Source organism: Schistocerca nitens, chromosome 12 (assembly GCF_023898315.1).
Source record: "Schistocerca nitens isolate TAMUIC-IGC-003100 chromosome 12, iqSchNite1.1, whole genome shotgun sequence".
In the NCBI taxonomy this organism is placed as follows: Eukaryota; Metazoa; Arthropoda; class Insecta; order Orthoptera; family Acrididae; genus Schistocerca; species Schistocerca nitens.
The window spans coordinates 109,666,614-109,689,590 of NC_064625.1; the positions used below are offsets into that span (position 1 = coordinate 109,666,614).

Genomic DNA, 22,977 nt, shown 5'->3' on the forward strand with positions numbered 1-22,977 from the left:
TCAATAACAACAAAATACATGGAAATCATGCTTTACTTTAACCTTGTACAGTTTTGTGATGACTTCATATTAGCGAAGTTGCTAAATTTCAGGCAAAATCTTTTACTAGCCATAACTTCATAACTAAATATTTGCGGACCTATGTTTATATGAACTTTTTCTTTAGTTTTACTTGTAGAATAACATATTAAAAATGGGTTCCTTCACATCAGGTACTAAATTGAAGACATTTTGAGCACACAAGATACTAGAAAAGCAACTGAGGTGTCAATAAGATTGTGCTTTCTGGGCAAAACTTAAAAACTGAAACAAAATCAGCCTGATCTTTATGAAATTATTTGCCTAAAAATGAGAAATAAAAACAGATTAGAGCATTGTTTTATGTGCCTTTGAATGATGCTCAAAATAATGTAAAGCAAGACAGGTGCCTCGTATGTGTGTCTGATCAACTTCATTTCTTACTTTTAGACAAATCATTTCATAAAACATTTGACTGATTTTTTAAAATATGCTGCCATCATTTCAACATATCTGCAAAATCATTAATGACCTTAATTTCAATGTTCTCCAGTGTTTTATTATTCATTGGTTATAAAATTTTAGGTGTAACATATATTACAAAATTTCTATTTAGTAAAGAATACAAGACACATTATCAGAAACTCCTTCCAGAAGGGAACGAACAAAACAAAAATTGCACTCTGCTACATACAGCCGACCTGCAGCAACCACAGCTGTTCCCTACTGAATTATACACACAGGCACTGCTGTCATCGTCTCCTTCACAAGAATAATTTAGTTTATACAAAGGCTTCTGCACTATATAACAAAGTTGGTTCACTGATACTTCATAAATAAAACAGGTAGGCAGTGAAATGCCTACTTCATCTCCACATCTCCATCTGCTCCGTTATATCTCAACCTCAGCACCACAGTAACAGGTGTAGTGGAGTCAGCTACTGCTACCTGGAACAAGTAAATTTTATTTGTAATAATAAAACACAAACAACAAGGCTTAGCTCTCTTCAACAAACCAGAAATTTGCTTTAAGTCAGCATGTCACTAAACAGAACTGAGGACAAAGATACTTGCAATTTTGATTCTCTGTAACTTGTGAATTTAGAAATAGCTTTTGACAATATTGACTGAAATGTTATCTTTGACATTCTGTAGTTATCACGGATAAAATAGAGAGATCGATAGGTTATCTATGACTTTTACACAAACCAGCCTGTAGTTTTGTAAGTCCTATATCCCGTGTTATTCAATCTGCATACTGAGCAAACACTAAAGGAAATGAAGGAGAAATTTAGAAAGAGAATTCAATTTCAAAAAGAGAACACTGACAGAAGTAAAATGAGGGTAATGAATCAAATCAGGTGATGCTATGGAAATTAGGTTGGGAAATGAGACACTAAAAATTGTAAATTAGTTTTGCTATTTAGGCAGAATATTAACTGAGAATTGTAGAGGTTATACAATACAGACTGACAAAAGCAGCAAAGATTTTCTGAAAAAGAGAAACACAGTTAACATTGACAATAAATGTAAGTCTTAAGATGTCTTTTCTATCTAGTGTATTGCATTTCAAGGCAGTACAGAAATGAAGAGAACAGAATCATCTGAAACATGATGCTACAGAAGAAAGCTGAAGATTCAGTTGGTACATTGAAGAACTGATGAGAGAGATTTTGATTCTAATCATGGAAAAAGGAAATTATGACACAACTTGACTAAAAGATGGGATAGGTTGATACAATACACCTTAAGACATTAGGGAATAGCAAATTTAGTAAAGTGAGGAGGGTGGAAATTGTAGAGAGAGACGAAGACTTAGCTACAGTAACCAGGTTCAAATGGAAATATATTGCAATAGTTAACAGACGAGACAAGGCTTGCGCAGGATACACTAATAAGTAGATCTGCATAATGCACTGCCCCTGTTAAAATGCTGAAGTAACCACAAATTTTTACTATAAAAATGTAGTCTCATGGCAGAAACACTTAATAAAATGTTCTTGGGCTTCCAGCAGTATCAAATACCTCAGAATTTCAACCAAATACTCCTTGGTCATTTGTCATGTGAAATGATTGCTGGTGGGATGCAGATATGACCTTATATACTCTAGGTGGCAGCTGTGATGTCACTGGTGCTCACGGCATTGCCATATATGGCGATACATTCACTCCGTTTTTTATGTGCCCCCTTCAACTCCACCATCACTGGACCCACACTGTGCCAACACGCTGAGCTGCGGCCACTGTCACTGTTCAGGCTGTTGGTAACCTTTATTATGATGGCTTCTTTAATTACACAATCCCAGAAGCTGCTAGTCTAGTGAGAGCAGCGACAGAAGTTACATAATCTGATCTGGTGACTGTTTCAGAGCATTTTCAGCCACAGCAGATTTTTCAGGGTAGCATAGGCAGTAAAGCCTCTCGTGCTCCTTCCTATGTTCTACAACGCGCACCATTCATCCAATAAAAGGTTGGCCATATTCACAAGGTATCTTGTAGGCCCCAGGAGCCTCAGAACACCTGGCCTCTACAAGACATTGTGGCCAATCTTACGTCGGATAAACAATGCATACTGGAGAATAACACAGAAATTAGCACAAGACATACCAGGGCACACTTTACAAAACTGTCACCAGACCAAATTTTACAATACCTCTGTCATGGCTCTCACTTTTGGCTTCTGGGACTGTGTAACTAAAGAAGCCATTGAAATAAAGATCACAAAAAAAAACAGCTTTAACAGAGTTGGTGGCCTGCGGCTAAGTGCCGCATTGCATCCAGTGATCCAGCTAGGCTTTGCAAGACGTACCTGCCGTCTACCAGCAAACATTTCACATGACAGTTGCCAAAGAGTACTCATCAGGTTTCCTTCCATTAGAAATGTGGATGCATTCAACAACTGATGACACTTTCAAAATGGAGCACAGCAATCAGTCATCCTTTTCTTTCAGGTTTTATTAAGCAAATCTACATTTCAGCTTGTACTTAGCCATTATCAATGCAGTATTTCATAGTATCAATTCATGTCCTAGTATGTCAGTCCCCTGTTGTTCAGACTTCTGTCACAGTTCGTTCAAGACTTAAGTCTTGACGTACTAGAACATGCATTGATACTATGAAATAATGTATTGATAATGGCTAGGCACTAGCTGAACTCTAGATTTTCTTAATAAAACCTGGAAGGAAAGGACAACTGATTGCTATGCTCTATGTTTTAACCACTTTATGTGGCTGGAAGCTTGTAAACACTTTATTCACAATTTATTACAGGCTAGCAAAATACTTCCCAGTAAACAGCACATTCAATAACCGAACATATTTAATAAGTAAAATCTGGTTCTCTCTAAAATGTATGATGGGAAGGTGAACAGATCTTCATGCTAGCACAAAGATGATGCCAAATTAGTTTTCTTTATGTCAGTGCAATGAATGAAGTGCCACTTGAGTCCTAGGAATAATTTTGTTTGTACACCTTTTTTGACATATCACTCATCTTAAATATCTTTACCGGAACAAAATATTGCACAGGTTGTCAGTGGGCTGGGGAGTAGAGGAATCACTTTATTCCACGAGTGACAGGTATAGTTTGTGCTGCAGCTATTGTTCATGCACACTGCTGAATGCCTACATAGCTCTAATTTCTGCCTACTCCCAAGCTGAAGGTGCATTTCTGAATAAATATCAGATTTAAATTTTTTGTCACATGCTACAAAACCCGCTCGCTCACTCACTCACTCTCCACAATTAATAGAAAGGACAACAACAATCTAGTAATATTAACCCTTTATTTGGCAGTGTTGCTCTCAAGCAACATCAAATTTATGTTGGCCTTATGGGACAACAAATACTTCCCAGTGTCTTACTTTCATTGTTGCCTCCAGGCAATGTTCCTTTACACATTGCAAATGCCAGTTGTTGTAATAGTTCAAGGTTTTCCACACGAGATGGCAGTTTGTGCAGTGGTGTTACAGAGATCTCTTCATGTGAGCAACAGGGGTGTCTTATTTTGGTTCTGAAAGAGTGGATTTCAATAAATTGGCAGTAATCTTAGCAGATTTTCTTCAAGAAATACCCAGAGGTGAGTTTACAGCAGAAATATTTCAATCTAATATTGTTTTGAATTACGTAAATAGTATAAAACTTTTATGTTGCCTGTGAGCAACATTGCCCATACTTTGGACATGTGCCATTAGTATATTACACATGCTTACGGCGGATATTCAAAAACAATAAAATCGTGACACTTGCAAGCTCATTTTGTGGTGTCCAATCACTCTCAACAGTAAAATGATGGGACAGCAATGAAAAAAGAAGAATTGAAGTGCCCTGTCCCAGTATTGTACATCAGTACAACAAGCATATGGGAGGAGTTGATCTTGCTGGTATGCTGATAGAGCTCTACAGAGTACCAATCTGAGTGTTGTAAATGCCTGGCTGATATTTCGAAAAGAACCTCTGGACAAGAAGACCTCACTGAAGTCATTCAGGACAGATATTGCCAATGGTTTGATGTTTTGAGGGAAAAGGAGAGTAGGAAGGCCCTCAATAGACATAACACCACCACAAAAGACGAGGAGGAAGCCAACAGCTCCGACTGTTACACAATATGTCCGATTTGATGATATGGAGCATTGGCCTGTATACGGTCCCAAAGGTCATTGTCGTTATTGCCCATCTGGATTTTCTACAGTCATGTGTTCAAAATGAAATCTAGTATTGTGCTTCGTTCCAAAGACGAACTGTTTCCAAAAATTCCATTGCAAGAAGAACTAGAAGGGAAAATTAAACAGTTCTATTACACAGCAGGAATGCATAAATGAGTTTATAAATTAAATTATTCAGGTACAGGAAACCTTTTGCTTGAGGTTATTGGCAAACACTTTTTTTCTATAATATGTATAAATGTGGTCTACTGCTGGCAATGCTGCTTATAAGCAACATCTCATAATTTTCATAATTTTTGTCAAAAATTTCTAAAACTGACTGAATTGTATTTTTTTAAGCATAATAAATAAATATAAGCACTGAAAAAAATTTTGTGTTTTTATTTTCACCATTTGCCAAATAAAGGGTTAAAGAATACGATATACGAAACTTAAAATAGTTTATTGAGACAGGTTTGCCTTACTTCGCTGAAAGCAGGAGCTGCATTTATGAGAGACAGTGTAACTCACCTCATGACCGTTCTCCAAACCAAGCTCCCCAAGTGTCTTTGTAAGGTTAACTCGTGTCTTCTCCTCAATGCTGGCGACAGTTGGCATGTACAGTGTTCGGTTCTTCCCGTCAACCATAGCTGTCAGGCCAGGATTTTTCATCTGTAAGGCTGGGTCGTCACGGAGTATTGTAATGAGGCCTTCCAGTTTTATGTCTGGACCCTGAAATACAACATATTAAGTAAAATGATACTGTGTTTCACAATGGTTGGCATCAAATGTACTACACTGCAGAGAATCTAAAGCAGCTGTCCAGCACTGTTACCAACAGGTTATGTGGCAATACTGGACTTGACTCATACAGCTGCTGAAGGCACAGTTAAGGTTCACCTCAATCAACTGGATGCCAAAATATGTGGCAAGGTAACATTGCCAACAAGCAGACCTTATCACTTGATTCATTTCAAATAATTGAAGTTGAAACTGTTTCTCTAACAAGCAGTCCATAGGAGCACAGCAACCGCAACTTTACCTGCCGTTTCTTGTACTTTAGATAACTGGGCTATGCACGGATCTGTTTAAAAAGATTAGCTTAATAACTTTGTAGGGTTGAGTCACACATGTCTGCTTTCGCGCACAGCAGCTAACTTTCTCCAAACAATATACCCAGTAGCCATAATCCTTCAGTAAAGATGCCTATGTAGTGGCGGGAAATGTGAATTAATGAAATACACAGAAATAATAAATAATATATAATAAATAATTAATAAAAGGGTTGTGTTCTAATGCCTGTAATTGATGTAGAAGACAGAATTGTGATGAATAAGATTTATTGAAGAAAGTAAGTCTCAGATACACAGAAAGTGGTCCTGTGATATCTCATTAAAATAAAGATAGAAAATAACCTTATCAAAGGGAGTAAAGTTGTGTTGAGGGCATTAGGGTGTTACAAGAATGGTAGCAGAATCCCCAAGCTAAGTGGTCATCCAAGGCTAACAAAAACTATATCTATATAATAGAGGAAAACATTCCACGTGGATCAACATACATAATCCGCGAGCCACTGTACAGTGTGTCATGGTGCGTACTCTGTACCGCTACTAATCATTTTCTTTCCCATTCTACTCACAGATCGAGAGAAGGAAAAATGACTGTCTATATGCCTCCTTATAAGCCCTAATTTCTTTTATCTTCTCTTTGTGGTCCTTATGCAAAATTTATGCTGGTGGCAGTAGGATCGTTCTACAGTCAGCTCCAAATAAATTAAGCCCATTTGTGATCACAATACACATCTCATCATCTCAAATAATTAAAAGTTCAGCATCACAATTCACAAAACATACAAAATACAAAGAGTAATAACTCACATTCTGTTCTAAACTCCATAAGGCAATCAGAAAAAGTTAAAGTTTTGCACTGGAGCACATTTTGACCTCGTGAAAATAAAGTCCCTCCAAAAGTTAAAGTATTGTAGGGGACGTTCACCACAAAGAATCTATCGCCAACTTGACTGAAAATCACTATATCAGTGGCAGGTCTTCCTCCTTCAGTAAAAGCTTTTTCATGATAACATTTAAGAGTAGGCATAACTAAGACTTATGAATATCAAATAACTGTACCCAGTCACTTCTACAGATTTTTTGACTACATGTTTCAGATGGTTATTTGCAATTATAAGGGCAATCCAAAATAAAATATCCATTTTTTAGGTATACAGAGAAACTGTTAATGCAACTGTTGGCAATGGTGTTGCAATTTGTGCTTCCCCTCTCAGACGAACATGCACACACCTCTCTGCCATGCTCTGTTTCAGCTTGTCATTCAATTTTTGAACAAAAAGTCATTAATCCCATTGAAATTCATTGCCAATTCATGAAAATGTGTAGGGGCAGTCGTGCACAAATTTCAAAAATATTTGCAAGTGGTGTAGAGAGTTCACAGCTGATCGTACTAAACTTCAATACAAAGAAAGCAGCTCTAGGCTGCCAATTTCCGATGAGGCAGTCACACAGGTTCAGGAAATTTTCATAAGGATTGAAGGATCATTTGAGAAGCTCTCAACCTTTTCGTTCCCGAGGTTTCCTGAAAAACAATCCACACTATTTTAACGGAAAAGCTGCAATATCTCAAGGTATATGAAAGACTGGTACTGCATACGCTGGCAAAAGACCATGAACAGCAAGAGGTTGATACTTTCTGTGAATTTCTTCATTGTTATGCAGATGAAAAGAACAACTTCCTAGACTCTACTATCACAAATGACTAAACCTGGGCATTCCATTTAACACCTGAGACAAATCAACAGTCATGCGAGTGGCGATATCCCTCTTAACCTGCGCTTCAAAAATTTGAACAATCCATCTGCTGGTAAAGTGGTGGCAACCGTGTTTTGGGATCAGAAGGGGGCCATCACTGTTTGGCTTTCTGCCTTCTGAGACAACAATAAACACTGACCAGCACTGTGAAACACTGAAAAAACTCAGGACGATTCAGAGCTAGAGAAGAGAAATGTTGAACAAGGGTGTAAGCATTCTCCACGACAACGAATTCCCTTACGCCATTCATCAAATTGTTGATCTCTTGCAAAACTTTGGTTGGAATTTCATCACCCGCCCATCGTACAGTCCAGAGGTGGCACTGAGTGACTACTGCCTGTTCCCCAAGTTCAACGAACATTTCTTGTTTCAAATTTTCATTGACAGGGAACAGCAGCTTTATTTAAATTCCCTATAGCGTTTATTAATGGTTCTGTCAACAGCTGCAGTTATTTATTAGGGGACTAGTTTTGAAACCTTATAGCAGGCTTATCCAAACTGTGCCCCTGGGGCACTAGCGCCCGCGATCGCCCGCGGCCAGTGCCCCAGGCGAATTCGTATGTTGCTGTAGTGGCCAAGTCGTGCCGCTTAGCTGGCCGTGCAGACCGCCCGAACACCAGCCAATAGATATATTTGTTCGCCCGTTTTCCCTTCGGCCAGAGGACGTCTCAACTAGAGCTGATTGACATACAGTGCCATATCCGCCTGAAGGACCGCTTTCTTATGTGTAAAACTTTGGTTGACTTTTACAGCTGTCTTCCAAGAGAGAAGAATCCTCTTTTGCACAAGCATGCGGCCAAAGTTCTATCAATGTTTGGTTCCATGTATATTTGTGAGCGCTTTTTCTCTCTTTTAAAGCTTGGTAAAACTAAGAACCGTTCATTCCTTGGCGATAAAAATTTGACCAATTCTTTGAGGTTAGCAGGCTCACGGAATATTGTACCAAGCCTATACAAAATCGTTTCCTCGAAAAAGAAAAACATGTAAAATGTTAATTGTCTTCTTTAACAATGTTGACTGTAAGAATTAAAGAGCTTTATAACGTTAATTCTATTTTAGTAAGTTTTCAAACTTGATCAGTTAAAATTATTACGTACAAAACAGCAAACTAAGGATCCGATTTCTAAACTCTGAAAAGAGATACAAAAATTTTAGCACAAAGTATAACAAAAAATACTTAGTTGTAACTACTAACAGTAAGAGTGAGACACTATATCCCTTACATAAAATTAATTCTAAAATAGAATATTTTGTTTACGTTTGATCTGACCGCGGGACAGTCCAGCGCAGACCAGTGCTGTGCAGTCTCTCTCTCTCTCTCTCTCTCTCTCTCTCTCTCTCTCTCTCTCTCTCTCTCTCTCTCCCCCCCCCCCCCCCCCCTATGGTGACACTAGCGTCACACGGTCGCGGACAGGGCGCCGAACTACACTGCCTTGCGCCCGCGGACGCGCCCGCCAGGCGCAATTCTTGGATGAGCCTGCCTTATAGGTTCATTTTCAGGCCTGGTCCATTGAGGTTACAGTATGTAGTTATCCATGAACAGTGAATACAAAATGGTATTACAAAAAAAATCTCAAATGCGAGTGGTAACACGTGCTCTATAAATGTTAGCAGGATGAATGCCACAATCCACAATGCCTGTTACCAAGTCAAAATCAAACCAGAGGTCAACATAGCCAATAGCACTACGAAACTTTTGATGGCACGTACAAGTGCGTCCCCAGCCAATGGGAGAGTCGTGCTTTAAAATGGGGATGGGTCTAAGCACCTTTATTAAAGCCGACATCAATACAGTGAATGACAGCAAAAAATGTACAGGTATTACACAAATACAAATACTAGAGTGATGTATACCTGTCACATAGTTCAACAGAAGACAAGCATTTCATGTTCAAGGGTGCACCAACAGCCAATAGACACATCAAACTAAAATATGGGACATTGCAGCACCTTTATTTACCAGTCACATGTAGTATTTGCTCAACTGCAACTTTTGTATTGTATATACAGACAGTTGCCTTCCAAAAGCCTACATACATATAGTTTACATACATAAAACATTTAAAAACAATACAATCGTTTGACTAATAAGTTTTGTAAAACACAGTTAAATAATCCTAATAAAATTGTCTCCTAGCACTGAATAGTTACAGCACCACGTCATGCGCGACTACTTTGAAATCGCCTTGTCGTGTACTCATAGTGCCTATCTATTCATGCGAGCTCTGTAGTGAATTACAGAGGACAAGTACTAAAATACAGACACTAAAGCGTTTTACATTATTCCAAACAATTTTGCATCACTGGTCACGCATGTTGCACGAACAACGTTTTCCGTATAGTGCCACTATGATCATGCCACACTTCAGATACACGCATCATAACCTGAGATAATTTACAAACTCGACATGCCAACCCAATTACAGATGCACTTAAATGCTCTCCTATGAAACATTGTTTCACATTTAAACATCCTGATCCAACAACAAGTTTACTGGCTCAATACGCGTCTCTAATTACAGATTACAAATGATACAATATCCACTAAAAAGCACTCTCAAGCGAAACACTGTGCTATGCGTCATACAGCGCACAGTACTTTGCTGTTTATTCGCTGTGAGGTAAAAAAATGTCCACATGTTGGTACATACACGAGTAGGACGTGCAGTGCTTACATTACAGTGATCTTGTCAATGTGCATGGTATGAAGCAGCTCAAGAAATCACAAAAACAGAAGTCACTAAAAGTAAATTATGTCAGTTCATAGGTGGTGTGATGATAGAGACACTGTATGTAAGAGGCTGTTCATGCAGCATGCATGACCAGTGACGCAAAATTGCGTGGAATTACGTTTTTTTTTTTTTTTTTTTTTTGGGCACTCAACTGCTGAGGTCATTTGCACCCAGTTACTGTTGTGAGAGCACATGGAATCTGGTAAAACTCAAGGGGATGGGGGGACACCAGAAGGACCTGACAAATACGCAGATTAAATAAGTAAAAAGGTTAAATGTCTATGGACAAGCCAGTTAAAGTTATAAAACGCAGAATACGAGCAGCTGCTCGAGCGTCATCAGCTAAAACATCCGGTAAAGTAGATGGCACGGACAGGACAACACGAAATTGACTAAAACGGGGACACGACAATAAAACATGGCGCACTGTTAATGCCTGACCACAAGGGCACTGCGGGGCTGGGTTACCGGAGAGCAGGTAGCGGTGGCTAAACCGGCAATGCCCAATCCGCAACCTGGTCAGAAGGACCTCCTCGCGCCGAGATGGTCGGGAGGATGTTGTCCAAGCAGTTGGGAGCGGTTTTACTGCCCGGAGCTTGTTTCCTTGGAGGGATGACCAAGCATCCCACCACAACGACACAAGCCTCTTACATACATCCCCACGAACGTCAGATGACGGGACACAATGGGAGGCTGGCCGAGGCAGGAGGACTGCAGCCTTGGCTGCAGCATCCGCAGCCTCATTCCCAGGCACTCCCACATGTCCGGGAACCCACAGAAAGCTGACAGAACCACCATTATCAGCGAAAGAATGGAGGGACTGCTGTATCCGTTGAACCAAGGGATGGACCGGATAGGGAGCTGCAAGGCTCCGAAGAGCCCTGAGTGAGTCAGAGCAGAGTACATACGATGAATGGCGGTGGCGGCGGGCATACTGAACGGCCTGATGGAGAGCAAAAAGCTCGGCCGTAAAGCTGGAACATTGGTCGAGGAGCCGGTATTTAAAGGTGGCGGCCCCGACGACAAAGGCACAGCAGACACCATCGTCAGTTTTGGAGCCATCGGTGTAAATAAAGGTGTGACCGGCAAGTCGAGCACGAAGTTCGACAAACCGTGAGCAATACACTGCAGCCGGAGTACCCTCCTTCGGGAGTGAGCTGAGGTCGAGATAAATATGAACCGGAGCCTGGAGCCAAGGTGGTGTCGGGCTCTCACCCTCTCTGAAGGTGGTAGGGAGGGCAAAATCCAATTGTCGAAGCAGGCGACGGAAGCGGACTCCGGGGGGCAGCAGGGCAGACACATACAACCCGTACTGACGGTCGAGAGAATCGGCGAAGAAGGACTTGTAAGAGGGGTGGTCGGGCATAGACAACAGCCGGCAGGCATACCGACACAGCAGTACGTCGCGCCGGTAGGCCAATGGTAACTCGGCAGCTTCAGCATAAAGACTCTCGACAGGACTAGTGTAGAAGGCTCCGGTCGCAAGACATATCCCCCGATGGTGGATGGAGTCGAGCCGGCGTAAGAGGGATGGCCGAGCGGACGAAGCTCCCATAATCCAGCTTCGATCGGACTATGGACCGATACAAGCGAAGCAGGACAGTGCGATCCGCTCCCCAAGATGAACCGCTAAGAACTCTGAGGACATCAAGGGAACGTGTACAACGGGCCACCAAATAAGAGACATGTGGAGACCAACACAGTTTCCTGTCCAACGTGAGCCCTAGAAACTTAGTTGTGTCCACGAATGGGAGAACAACGGGACCGAGATGTAAGGATGGCGGAAGGAACGCTTTATATCGCCAAAAGTTGATACAAACCGTCTTCTCTTCAGAGAACCGGAAGCCATTTGCCACGCTCCATGAGTAGAGGCTGTCTAGACAACGCTGAAGGCAGCGCTCCAGGAGGCATGTTCTCTGGGCACTGCAGTAGATCGCGAAGTCATTGACAAAGAGAGAGCCTGAGACATTAGGTGGAATACAATCCATAATTGGATTGATCGCGATGGCAAAAAGGGCTACGCTCAAGACGGAGCCCTGAGGCACTCCGTTCTCCTGGAGGAAGACGTCGGACAATACGGAACCCACACGTACCCTAAACTTTCGATCCGTTAAAAAGGAATCAATAAAAAGGGGCAGGCGACCGCGTAGGCCCCACCTGTGGATAGTGCGGAGGATACCTCCTCTCCAACAGGTATCATAAGCCTTCTCCAAGTCGAAGAACATGGCTACCGCTTGGCGCCTCCGCAAAAAGTTGTTCATGATGAATGTCGACAAGGTCACAAGGTGGTCAACAGCGGAGCGGCGGCGACGAAAGCCGCATTGGACATTAGTAAGTAGCCGTCGAGATTCAAGAATCCAGACTAACCGAGCATTAACCATGCGCTCCATCACCTTACAGAGACAGCTCGTAAGAGAAATGGGGCGGTAACTAGAAGGAAGGTGTCTATCCTTCCCGGGTTTGGGTATAGGAACAACAACGGCGTCACGCCAACGCATGGGGACTTTACCTTCGGTCCAGACGCGATTGTAGGTACGAAGAAGGAAGCTTTTGCCCGCCGGAGAAAGGTGTGCCAGCATCTGAACGTGAATGGCATCTGGCCCCGGAGCAGAGGACCGGGACAGTGCAAGCGCACGTTCGAGTTCCCGCATAGTAAAGGGGGCATTATAAGTTTCCAGATTCAGCGAGTGGAAGGAAGGTCGCCGAGCCTCTTCTGCCTCTTTCCTGGGAAGGAAGGCAGGATGGTACTGGGCGGAGCTTGAAACCTCCGCGAAAAAGCGGCCAAAGGCGTTGGAGACATCCACAGGATCAACAAGGACCTCATTACCTGAGGGCAGGCCAGGTACCGAGGAGTGGGCCTTAATGCCCGACAGCCGGCGCAGGCTACCCCAAACGACGGAAGAGGGAGTAAAACTGTTAAAGGAGCTGGTGAAAGAGGCCCAACAAGCTTTTTTGCTGTCTTTGATGACTCTACGGCATTGCGCTCGGAGTCGTTTGTATTCAATACAATTCGCCAACGTCGGATGGCGGCGAAAGGTGCGTAAAGCACGTCGTCGAGCACGGATAGCGTCTCTACAAGCCTCGTTCCACCAGGGGACGGAAACGCGACGTAAAGAAGTAGTACGAGGAATGGAACGTTCGGCAGCATTGATGATAACAGCCGTGAGGTATTCGACCTGACTGTCACAACTGGGAAAATCGTGGTCCGGAAAGGTCGCCAGGGAGGAGTAAAGTCCCCAGTCAGCTTTCAGTATGTTCCAGCTCGAAGGACGTGGGGATGGGGTGTGGTGCAGGAGACGAACGACACAAGGGGAAGTGGTCGCTCGAATAGGTGTCAGAAAGGACATACCACTCGAACCGATGGGCAAGAGTGGTAGAACAGATCGAGAGGTCCAAGTGGGAGTAGGTATGAGTAGAGTCCGAGAGGAAAGTCGGGGCGCCAGTATTGAGGCAGACAAGATTGAGATGGTTGAAGACATCCGCCAAGAGTGAGCCTCTTTGACAGGATGCAGGAGAGCCCCAAAGGGCATTGAAATCGCCCAACAATAAAAACGGCGGGGGAAGCTGAACGATCAGGTGCATCATGTCAGCCCGACTAACAGCAGATGACGGTGGAGTGTAGATGGTACAAACTGAAAAAGTAAAAGCAGAAAGAGTAATGCGGACAGCTATTGCTTGGAGTGGGGTGGTCAATGGGATGGGATGGTAATAGACATCGTCCCGAACGAGCAACATGACCCCACCATGAGCCGGGACACCGTCCACAGGGGTGAGGTCATACCGCTCTGAGGTATAGTGGGTAAAGGCAATACGGTCAGTCGGGCGCAACTTGGTTTCCTGGAGACCAAGGACGAGCGGACAGTGCAGGCGGAGGAGCAGTTGTAATTCCTCCCGATTAGATCGAATACCTCTTATGTTCCAATGAAACAACGCCATCGCTAGTCAAAAAGTTGGGGGAACGAGACGGGGGAAGAGCTGGTCACCTCGACGGCCGCGGAGGGCCAGGTTGCGAGGGAACAACGCTACAACCGACGGGAGGCGGATCCGGTTCCATCGACTCGTCGCCAGCTGCGGGCGCTGTCCGTGGTTGTGTAGGAGGGGCAGCTTCGTTTGCCGACGAAAGGCCAGCTGAGTGCCTGGCAGCAGAGCGTCCCGGCGAAACTGAGGACGGCCGGGAGCAGCGACTCACGGATGGAGCGTCAGACGAAACACGCCGGGGTGGAGAGGGGGATAGAGACTTCTTCTTGGAGGCCTTCTTGGAAGTCCGAGGAGGCACAGGGATGGTGGGCTGGACCCGAAGAAGGTCCTCATGCACGGGGTCCGTTTTTGAACGCCGGACCTCGGAAGCTGGGGTCCGGAACGTTTCCCCGATAGACGCCTGAGAAGAGGATCGCTTCTCAGGTGGCGTGGGGGCAGGAGGAGGAGGAAGGGTGGCCCCTGGGGCAGAGGGGGTGGGGGCCACGGTGGAGGAGGATTTGGAAGGGAGGGATTTGGGAGGCGGAGGCAGAGCCCCCTGATGGGCGGAGGAGGCGGAGGGGGGACAGGATAGTGGTGAGGATACCGCGGAAGGAGTGGACACAACTGAGGCAAACGAAGTGGTCAATGGCATGGGATGGAGGCGGTCATACTTCTTCCTGGCCTCAGAATAAGAGAGCCGATCCAAAGTTTTGATTTCTTGTATCTTCTTCTCCTTCTGATATGCGGGGCAGTCTGAGGATCTAGGAGAGTGGACGCCAGGACAATTAATGCATCGAGGTGGTGGGGTGCATGTATGTTCCTCACGAAGAGGACGTCCACAATCGCCACAAAGGGGCTCAGCCTCACACCGTGACGACATGTGCCCAAAGCGCAAACACCTAAAACAGCGCATAGGAGGCGGGACGTAAGGTCGCACGTCACACCGGTAGCACATCACCTTTACCTTCTCCGGGAGAACGTCCCCCTCGAAGGCGAGGATAAAGGCCCCGGTGTCGATGCGACGGTCTTTGGGGCCGCGCTGGACTCACCAGACGAAATGCACGCCTTGGCGCTCCAGGTTGGCCCTGAGTTCCTCATCAGATTGTAGCAGGAGGTCACGATGAAAAATAACCCCCTGTGTTCTATTTAGTGCCAGATGTGGGACAATGGATAGTGGGATGTCCGCTAGGCAGTCGTACGCCTGGAGCGCCGCCGACTGTGTGGCGAAGGTGGTCTTGATAAGAACGGACCCTGAACGCATCTTGCTGAGAGCCTCGATTTCCCCGAAGATGTCCTCAATGTGCTGAACAAAGAACATGGGCTTGGAGGTGGCGAATGTCCCCCCATCAGTTCGAGAACAGACCAAATAGCGGGGGAAGTACTTCGCCCCAAGCCGGCGGGCCTGTCCCTCCTCCCATGGAGTGGCCAAGGGGGAAAGGGCAGGAGAACCAGAACTAGAAACGGTACCTTTTCTTTTGAAAGACTCGGCCGCAGAGCGACCTGATACGTGTTGACGTTTCATCTGCGAAACGTCCGCCCCGATACCACCCACTCCGAGCAGGGGCTCTCCCCACGGGTGCCACCCAGCCGCAGCAAGGGCCACCTGGCAGGATGACCATTGCCGGGAGTCCTGATGCCCCAAGGAAACGGGCATCTACTCCTTGGCCGACGTGGGGACGGTGCAGCTCAGGTATCGGCAGTACGATCCCTGTGTTGTCAGGGGGCTACAACCTAGAGGGTACATGACGACCCCACCACAACGGGCTGGCTACCGTGCTGGATTTCTGGTGCCATGGAAAGTCCATCGTGATCACTGGTGCAGATGGAGATGCACTATGGGCGTAACTTGGACAACCCATCAGGCGTTTAGGCCCAATTTGAGGAATAGTGGGTATGGTTACAACACCGGTGCAATGCTGAGTGCCAAGGTCTTAGTGCACTTAGGACCAGTGGTACACCACGTAAGGTGTCCTTCCGCAAAAGGCTCGTACTTCTGTAGAATTTTGAAAAATGGAGGTCAAACCCCAAGGGGGACCATCACATGGAAGGCCGAAACGGTTGAAACTCCTTTTAGTCGCCTCTTACGACAGGCAGGAATACCTCGGGCCTATTCTTACCCCGGACCCGCAGGGGGGGGGGGGGGGGACGTGGAATTACGTAAAAGACCGAGTGAGGTGGTGTAGTGGTTAGCACACTGAACTCGCATTTGGGAGGACAACAGCTCAATCCCGCGTCCGGCCATCCTGATTTAGGTTTTCCGTGAACTCCCTAAACTCCAGGCAAATGCCAGGATGGTTCCTTTGAAAGGGCACGGCCGACTTCCTTCCCCGTCCTTCCCTATTCCGATGAGACTGATGACATCACTGTTTGGTCTCTTCCCCCAAACAATGCAACCCAATTATGTAAAATGCTTAAGTATCCATATTTCAGTACTCATCCTCTGCAATTCAAAACAGGACTTGCATGAACAGATGGCCCTGTGTGTACAGTACAACGCGATTTCAAGGTGGTCGCACATGACGTGATGCAGTAATGATTCGGTGCTATGAGACATTGTTTTAGTAGAGCTGCATAACTGTCTTTCACCAAACGTTTTAGTCAAACGATTGTATTGTTTTTAAATGTTTTATGTATGTAAACTATATGTATGTAGGCATTTGGAAGACAACCACCTATATGTACAATGTAAAATTTGTAATCGAGCAAGAAATAAGATTTGTTTCATTGTATTTTGTATTACATGTGACTGGTTAATAAAGGCACTGTGATGCCCCTATTTTAATTTGGTGTGTCTATTGGATGTACACTTTAACACGAAATGCTTGCCTTGTATTCAAATATGTGAAGGGTATATGTCACTCTAGTAGCTGTGTAGTACCTGTACATTTGTTGTTGTGATTCACTGTACTAATGTCAGGTTTAATAAAGGTGTTTAGACGCAACCCCATTTTAAAATGCGACACACCTACTGGCTGGGGGAATGCGCTTTTACATGAGGCGTGATGCTATCACCATTGTAAGTTTCCGGGTGCTGTTTGCTATGTTAACCTCTGGTTTAATTTTGACTTTGTAACAGGCACTGTGGATTGTGGCATTCATTCTGCCAGCATTTATAGAGCATGGGTTTCCACGCAATGTTTATTATTAAGATCAGGCACTGTCATTGCTGGTATGTTTGTATTCCAATAATCAATTTGTTGCATTTGCACTTTTTATTGTAATACCATTTTTGTATTCACTGTTCACTGACAACTGTGCACTGTTTTGTTGCCTCATTGAGCCAGGCTTGAAAATGAACCTGTAAGGGTTCGAAATTTTTCACCTTATAAATAACTGCAACTGTTGACAGAATGCTGTAAGGAATGAACATTATCTGGATGGAGGTTGTGCACCAATAAAAGATGAGGTCTAAAACATCCTGCAGGGTATGACAGCGATCTGGTAATACATGAGAATTGTAAAAACTGCCACAGTGTTTACAAAAGACGCATCGACTGAAATAGGAATTTTGCAGAAAGATAAAGTGTTCTTCAACCCTTACAGTGCTGCAACTCTTATAGAAAATAAACTACTGTTTGTATAGCTAAAAATATAGGAGACCTTACTTTTGGGATTGCCCTTGTAACAAAACTTAACCTACCTGTATGTACAATTTTTCCTAGGCGACCTGTGGCACAGGCTAAGTTTCAGTTTAGAAAAAGTGAAGAGCATAATGTAACAGTTTGGAAACCCAGCCTGTGACCACTAAAAGAGTATCACTCATATAGCCTGGCCACCCATGGACAGCTAATCTATCAGTGACGACAACTTGCCTACCCAGTATGCTGAAGGTCTCACAAAAGGCCTTCCCAGCCAGCCACTACATTCCAAACCTAGTCAACAAGAAGATTTCCCATGCCATATCCTCACACCCCATATCTCTCCACAACCTCCAAGAATCAGCTGGAAAGGAGTACCTCCAGGTCACTCAGTATCACACCAGACTTGGGTAACTGAACCTTTTAGACTATCATTGTGCTGAGAAATGAGGGACATCCTGATCATGATCCTTCCCACCCTTCCTTGAGTGGTATTCCACTACCCATCAACCTAAATAACATCCTGGTCCACCCCTATGCCACCCTCAACCCCTTACCACAGGGGTCGTATCACTGTGCAAGACCTATCCCAGCCACCCACCTAGCACTTCCTACTCCAGTCTTGTTACAGGATTATCCAATCCCATTAGAGGCCAGGCCACCTGTGAAAGCAGCCACACCATATGCCAACTATGCTGCAACCACTGCACAGTTTTTCATGTCGGTATGACAGACAACCGGCTGTCCATCAGAGGTCACCATCACACTGCGGCCAAGAACAAAGTTGGCCACATGCAGCTCACCACATCATGCTGCTTCACAAACCGGACCATCAGGAACCTCCCATGTGTCTCCAGCTTTTCTGAACTACACATATATGAGTTATCCTCGGAATACATCCTTCACACCTGTAACCCTTCTGACCTCAATCTTCACTAACCTATTGTCCCCACACCATCCATGACAACTCTTACCCCACCCTAGTCCACCTACCAAAATACGATCTCTGTATTGTGTATTCACCCAGAACAATTTTTTGTGCTGTAGCTCGACAGATTTATTCTGAAAGCTAGAATAGTTTTCTTTCTTTTTTGTGTGTGCATCTGTTGACGAATCAACAATTCTGCTATTCAGCGAGTGGTCCTTTACTTCTAAATTACTTACATCGAAGTTAAATCTGAATTTTTGTTACCTCAAAGACAAAGAAACTAGCAGTAAAGTAGGAAAGGAGTACAATTACTACGCCAAGAAAAATACAGCTCTCCCCCCCCCCCCCCCCACTCACCTCAATATCAATAACTCTGGGCACTTGACTACAAGCGAGGCAATCTTCTTTCTTCTCCGCCTCATACGTATACGTGTAAATGCCATCGGCATCGTTAAACACCATGTAGTTGTCCATGGGAACACAACAGCTCGTAGCCAGCTTGAAGGCTTCTGTGGCACATGCTGCAGCCACCACAGCATTCGTAGATGCCACTGCAGGTATTATATTCTTCACAACACCCTGCAACAAAGTAAAACTTTACCTTAGTGCATCATCAAATTCATGTTATACTTTTGACGACCATACTATAAAAGTTATTACAACGAAAATAATCAATTATTGACTATATAATGTAAATGGATGGACAAAAAAATCTACTCACCAAGCAGCGGCAGGGTAACACACACACAAAAGCCAGTAGCTCCTTCTGTCAGAAGAGTTGAAGGAGAAGGAAGAGGGGTGAAGGAAAAGAACTAGAGAGGCTTAGGGAAAGGGATACAGTTCAGAAAATTCACCCAGAACCCTGATCAGGGAAGACTTACCAGATGGGATGAGAAGGGAAAACTGATTGTTGGGGACTGCACCGGATGAAATTTGAAGATCTGGGAGCTTAGATGTGGAAGACAGGGTAATATGCAAGACAGAGATTACTGCTAAAACTTCATGTACGAGTTAATAAGAGTGAGGAACCAAGTGCATTGTATGTAACAAGGGTGGGAGGGGATGGTGAAAAATAGACCGGTAAAAAAAAAAATGAAAGACGTAGAAAACTCAAATGGAGTGAAAAAAGGAGTAGTCCCTGTGAAGAAATGCTGGGATGGAAGGAATTAATGTAAATTAAGGCCCAGTGGGTGGCGAAAACCAAGGACATGTTGCAGTGCTTGTTCCCACCAGTGGAGTTCTGAGAAACTGGTGTCTGGAGGAAGAATCCAAATGGCATATGATCCAAATAAAAAAAAGAGGAAAGTCATGAAAGGATTCTTCCCCCAGACACCAGTTTCTCAGAAGACACACATTATTTCAGTAGATAATGTTGGTCTCAATTCAGTTTGTAGATGTATGTATAGCTAGCTCATTATATATGGAACCATCCTAAACTTAGACTTCTAGATGACCAACAGGTCAATTTGTCATCATAAACTGCTTTCCATTGATCTATCACATTCCCCATCCCTTGCCAGGAATCTTGAATCCTTGGAAGACAATTTCTTAACATGGTCTGTCGGTTCCAAAATTGCTCTACTTAATCACCTATTAGAATTCCAGTAAAGCAATTTTGTTATGATTTGTTTTATGAAGTTGTGGGAATTGTGCTATTTGTACAAGTTTCTTGAGAATTACATGCTGAGTCAGGCAGAGCACCTTGGACCCGAGCAAGCACGATACAACTGACTTGCAGTAGAGATGACCCAGAGGAAATCCTCTCTTAGCCCCCATTCACTTTACATCTATACCAATCTTGTGATCCAGACAGGTAAGACAAGGACCCTAATCCATGCTACGTTTCAGTGCCACACTTCACTGCAGTCTGCCAAGCATGCCAAAGTCCATGATTAGGGTGAACTTGCAGCGCAGCGCTCACTACCCCTCCCCTCCCCCAAACCTACCCATGACCATTGGGTGCACCACCAAACTCTACTGGGCAAGGCTGCAAGAGTTTTCAAGACGAAACCCAAAGGAACAGTGTACTAGCTTAACAAACAATGGGATGCTGTGCGACGAGTGCTTGCAAGAGCTTTATTAGAATTGTTGAGCATGACATGATCAGATTCTCTGTTATGTCTGAGATTAAACTGCTTTTGAAGTTGCCAAGGCAATCATAAGTCAGAGGAGAACAAAAATCAATTTAAAAGCCTACATTGGAAAGAGAAATGAACACCATACAGTGTCAAAATTGAATACAATGAATATTACCTGGACAAGGCGATATGTAACACCCATTATGCCATACTGTGCAGCACGCTCTGATGATTTCTCACAAATCCATCCAATATGCGCTGGGTCATCCCCATCAATTGGAACATCACACCACGGGGACTCTCGTGGCCACTGGATCACCTGAAAATGAAACTCTGAGCAGAAAATATAATAGCAGAATAGTTTGTTATGAAATAATTAACAGATATTCAAAATGCTTGTTACACAATCTCAATTATCTCTAGCAGCAAATCTCTTTGAAGACTCCTGTGGGTTAAACCGGAAAGCAAGGTGAATGCTTACATAGCTGCATAGTCAAAATTGTTACACACATAAGATAAAAATGATAACCGAAGATTAATACTATCATCAACGCGAAATTTTATGTGAAACTGCATACCAAAAATGTTACATACAATAGAAAATACAAACTATGTGAAGAAAACAAACTGTATTTTATAACTTTAGTTTTCTATAGTGAGAATAAAAATGCGTTTTCTTCCATCTGTAGCATAGTAAATACACAACGTTCTTAATCACCCAATATGTGGTCAAAATAAAATTCTGCACTATAGCAGGTTATTGTCATCAGCTTCTATTACTGGAAATTTCCAATGCTCTCTTGTAAATTTTCTTTATGTCCGACTTTCCTTGTAACGAAAAGATGCAGTCCACAGTTGCATAATGCAAGTACTGAAAGGGATAAATAGATTACCATATTTGGAAACGACATGGGAGTCGCATGCTTCCTGATGAAAACTTAATTAGGACTAGACAGGAGTCCCACATTTTAATGTATTATGGCCTACACAAAAGACAAGAAAAATTTGCAAGCAAGCAAAAACTGTACAAAATACTACTTTGGGATGGAGTTACACAATAGAACCACAATATTAAAATAAAAATTCCTTTTATTTGCGTTAAATGTCACGTACAATACTCACTTACCTTCACATATTCAATACAATGCTCTGGCAGACGCGGTGTGTTTGCAATTGTACAAAGTGGGTATGTCACTTGTGGGGGAAAGAGATCCAGAGTGCATTCGATGCAAGCGGTGACACCGGGTAATATCACTCTAGCATTGCCCTTAAAGCCTTCTGTGCCACCGTCAACCATTGGCACAATTGATGTTCGATCTAACTCCCCGTCCTCATACTGAAGCAATGATATCAACATACCATTTATCCACCGACGGGCGACTATTGAATCGAGGCCACAGACAACTAAGTGAAAGGATCTATAAAACGATTCGTCGAAATCTTGAATCTTACAAAAATGTGGCGTCACACGACAACCGGGGATACGGTTGTTTATGAAGTCTGCAGCAACTTCTGCCTTCGATTTTCCTATATCTTTTCTTCGGAATAGAAACTGTCTGTTCAGGTTAGAAAGTTCAATTGTGTCCATATCTATTACGTGTATGTCTTTAAATCCCATAAGAGCCAAGTCTTTCAGTAATTCACAACCTAATCCGCCGGCACCTATAACCAATATCTTGCATGTACTCATTAAAAAATTTAATGTTTCCGATGACGGTTCGAAATCGGGGTGACAAAAAGGCCCCGACCTCTCCAGCACTTTTCTCAAATGACTCCATCTACGCTGCATCCCGTCTCCGTCACCACCACTCATTATTAAATATATGAAGTTGACGGCCCAAACAATTACACCTCCATAACCACACAGCGGGCAGAGATGTGATACACTGTCAATGACGTATAACTTATCTTTGATTGTATTATTTTCGTGTCAGAATCGCTCACTAAATGGCTATGAAGTGGTTTTCAGTAAGATAATATGAAAGTTTCTGGGAATGTTAATTTCCTATTTTAATAATTAATTTGAAATAAATAAAACTTTCGGAGTTTGATGTGACGTAGCAGCAGGAAAAGTGGCGAATTGAATGGTGAAAAGTGTACTGACAACCAAACAACAGTAAAAAATCTACTCTATGCTGATTAACATAGACCATATGCTGATAACCACTGATTTAATGGCTTCAGCTAGTTCAGTAGCATGAGGTATGAGTTATTTGTG

The 22,977-nt window shown here is 43.5% G+C and overlaps 1 protein-coding gene across 1 annotated transcript; it reads right to left on the reverse strand.

Annotated features, from left to right (window-relative positions):
- Positions 1 to 555: 555 nt before the first annotated feature.
- LOC126215262 (NEDD8-activating enzyme E1 catalytic subunit) lies at positions 556 to 22,632 on the reverse strand. The gene is made up of 5 exons (XM_049941943.1): positions 21,886 to 22,632; positions 20,935 to 21,078; positions 19,039 to 19,260; positions 5,193 to 5,393; positions 556 to 966 (listed from the first exon to the last, which is right to left on the reverse strand). Exons 1-5 carry the CDS (start codon positions 22,570 to 22,572, stop codon positions 880 to 882), a joined length of 1,341 nt encoding a protein of 446 aa, XP_049797900.1. The 5' UTR covers positions 22,573 to 22,632; the 3' UTR covers positions 556 to 879.
- Between the last annotated feature and the right edge of the window lie 345 nt (positions 22,633 to 22,977).

Bases quoted from the DNA above. Each gene is read 5' to 3' on its own strand.
- LOC126215262 (XM_049941943.1), bottom strand. From the start codon at position 22,572: ATGAGTGGTGGTGACGGAGACGGGATGCAGCGTAGATGGAGTCATTTG. The intron at 19,261-20,934 runs GTAATATTCATT...ACTTTGTTGCAG, and splicing joins TTACATATCGCCTTGTCCAG to GGTGTTGTGAAGAATATAAT. The intron at 967-5,192 runs GTGAGTTACACT...TACTTGTTCCAG, and splicing joins GTTTGGAGAACGGTCATGAG to GTAGCAGTAGCTGACTCCAC.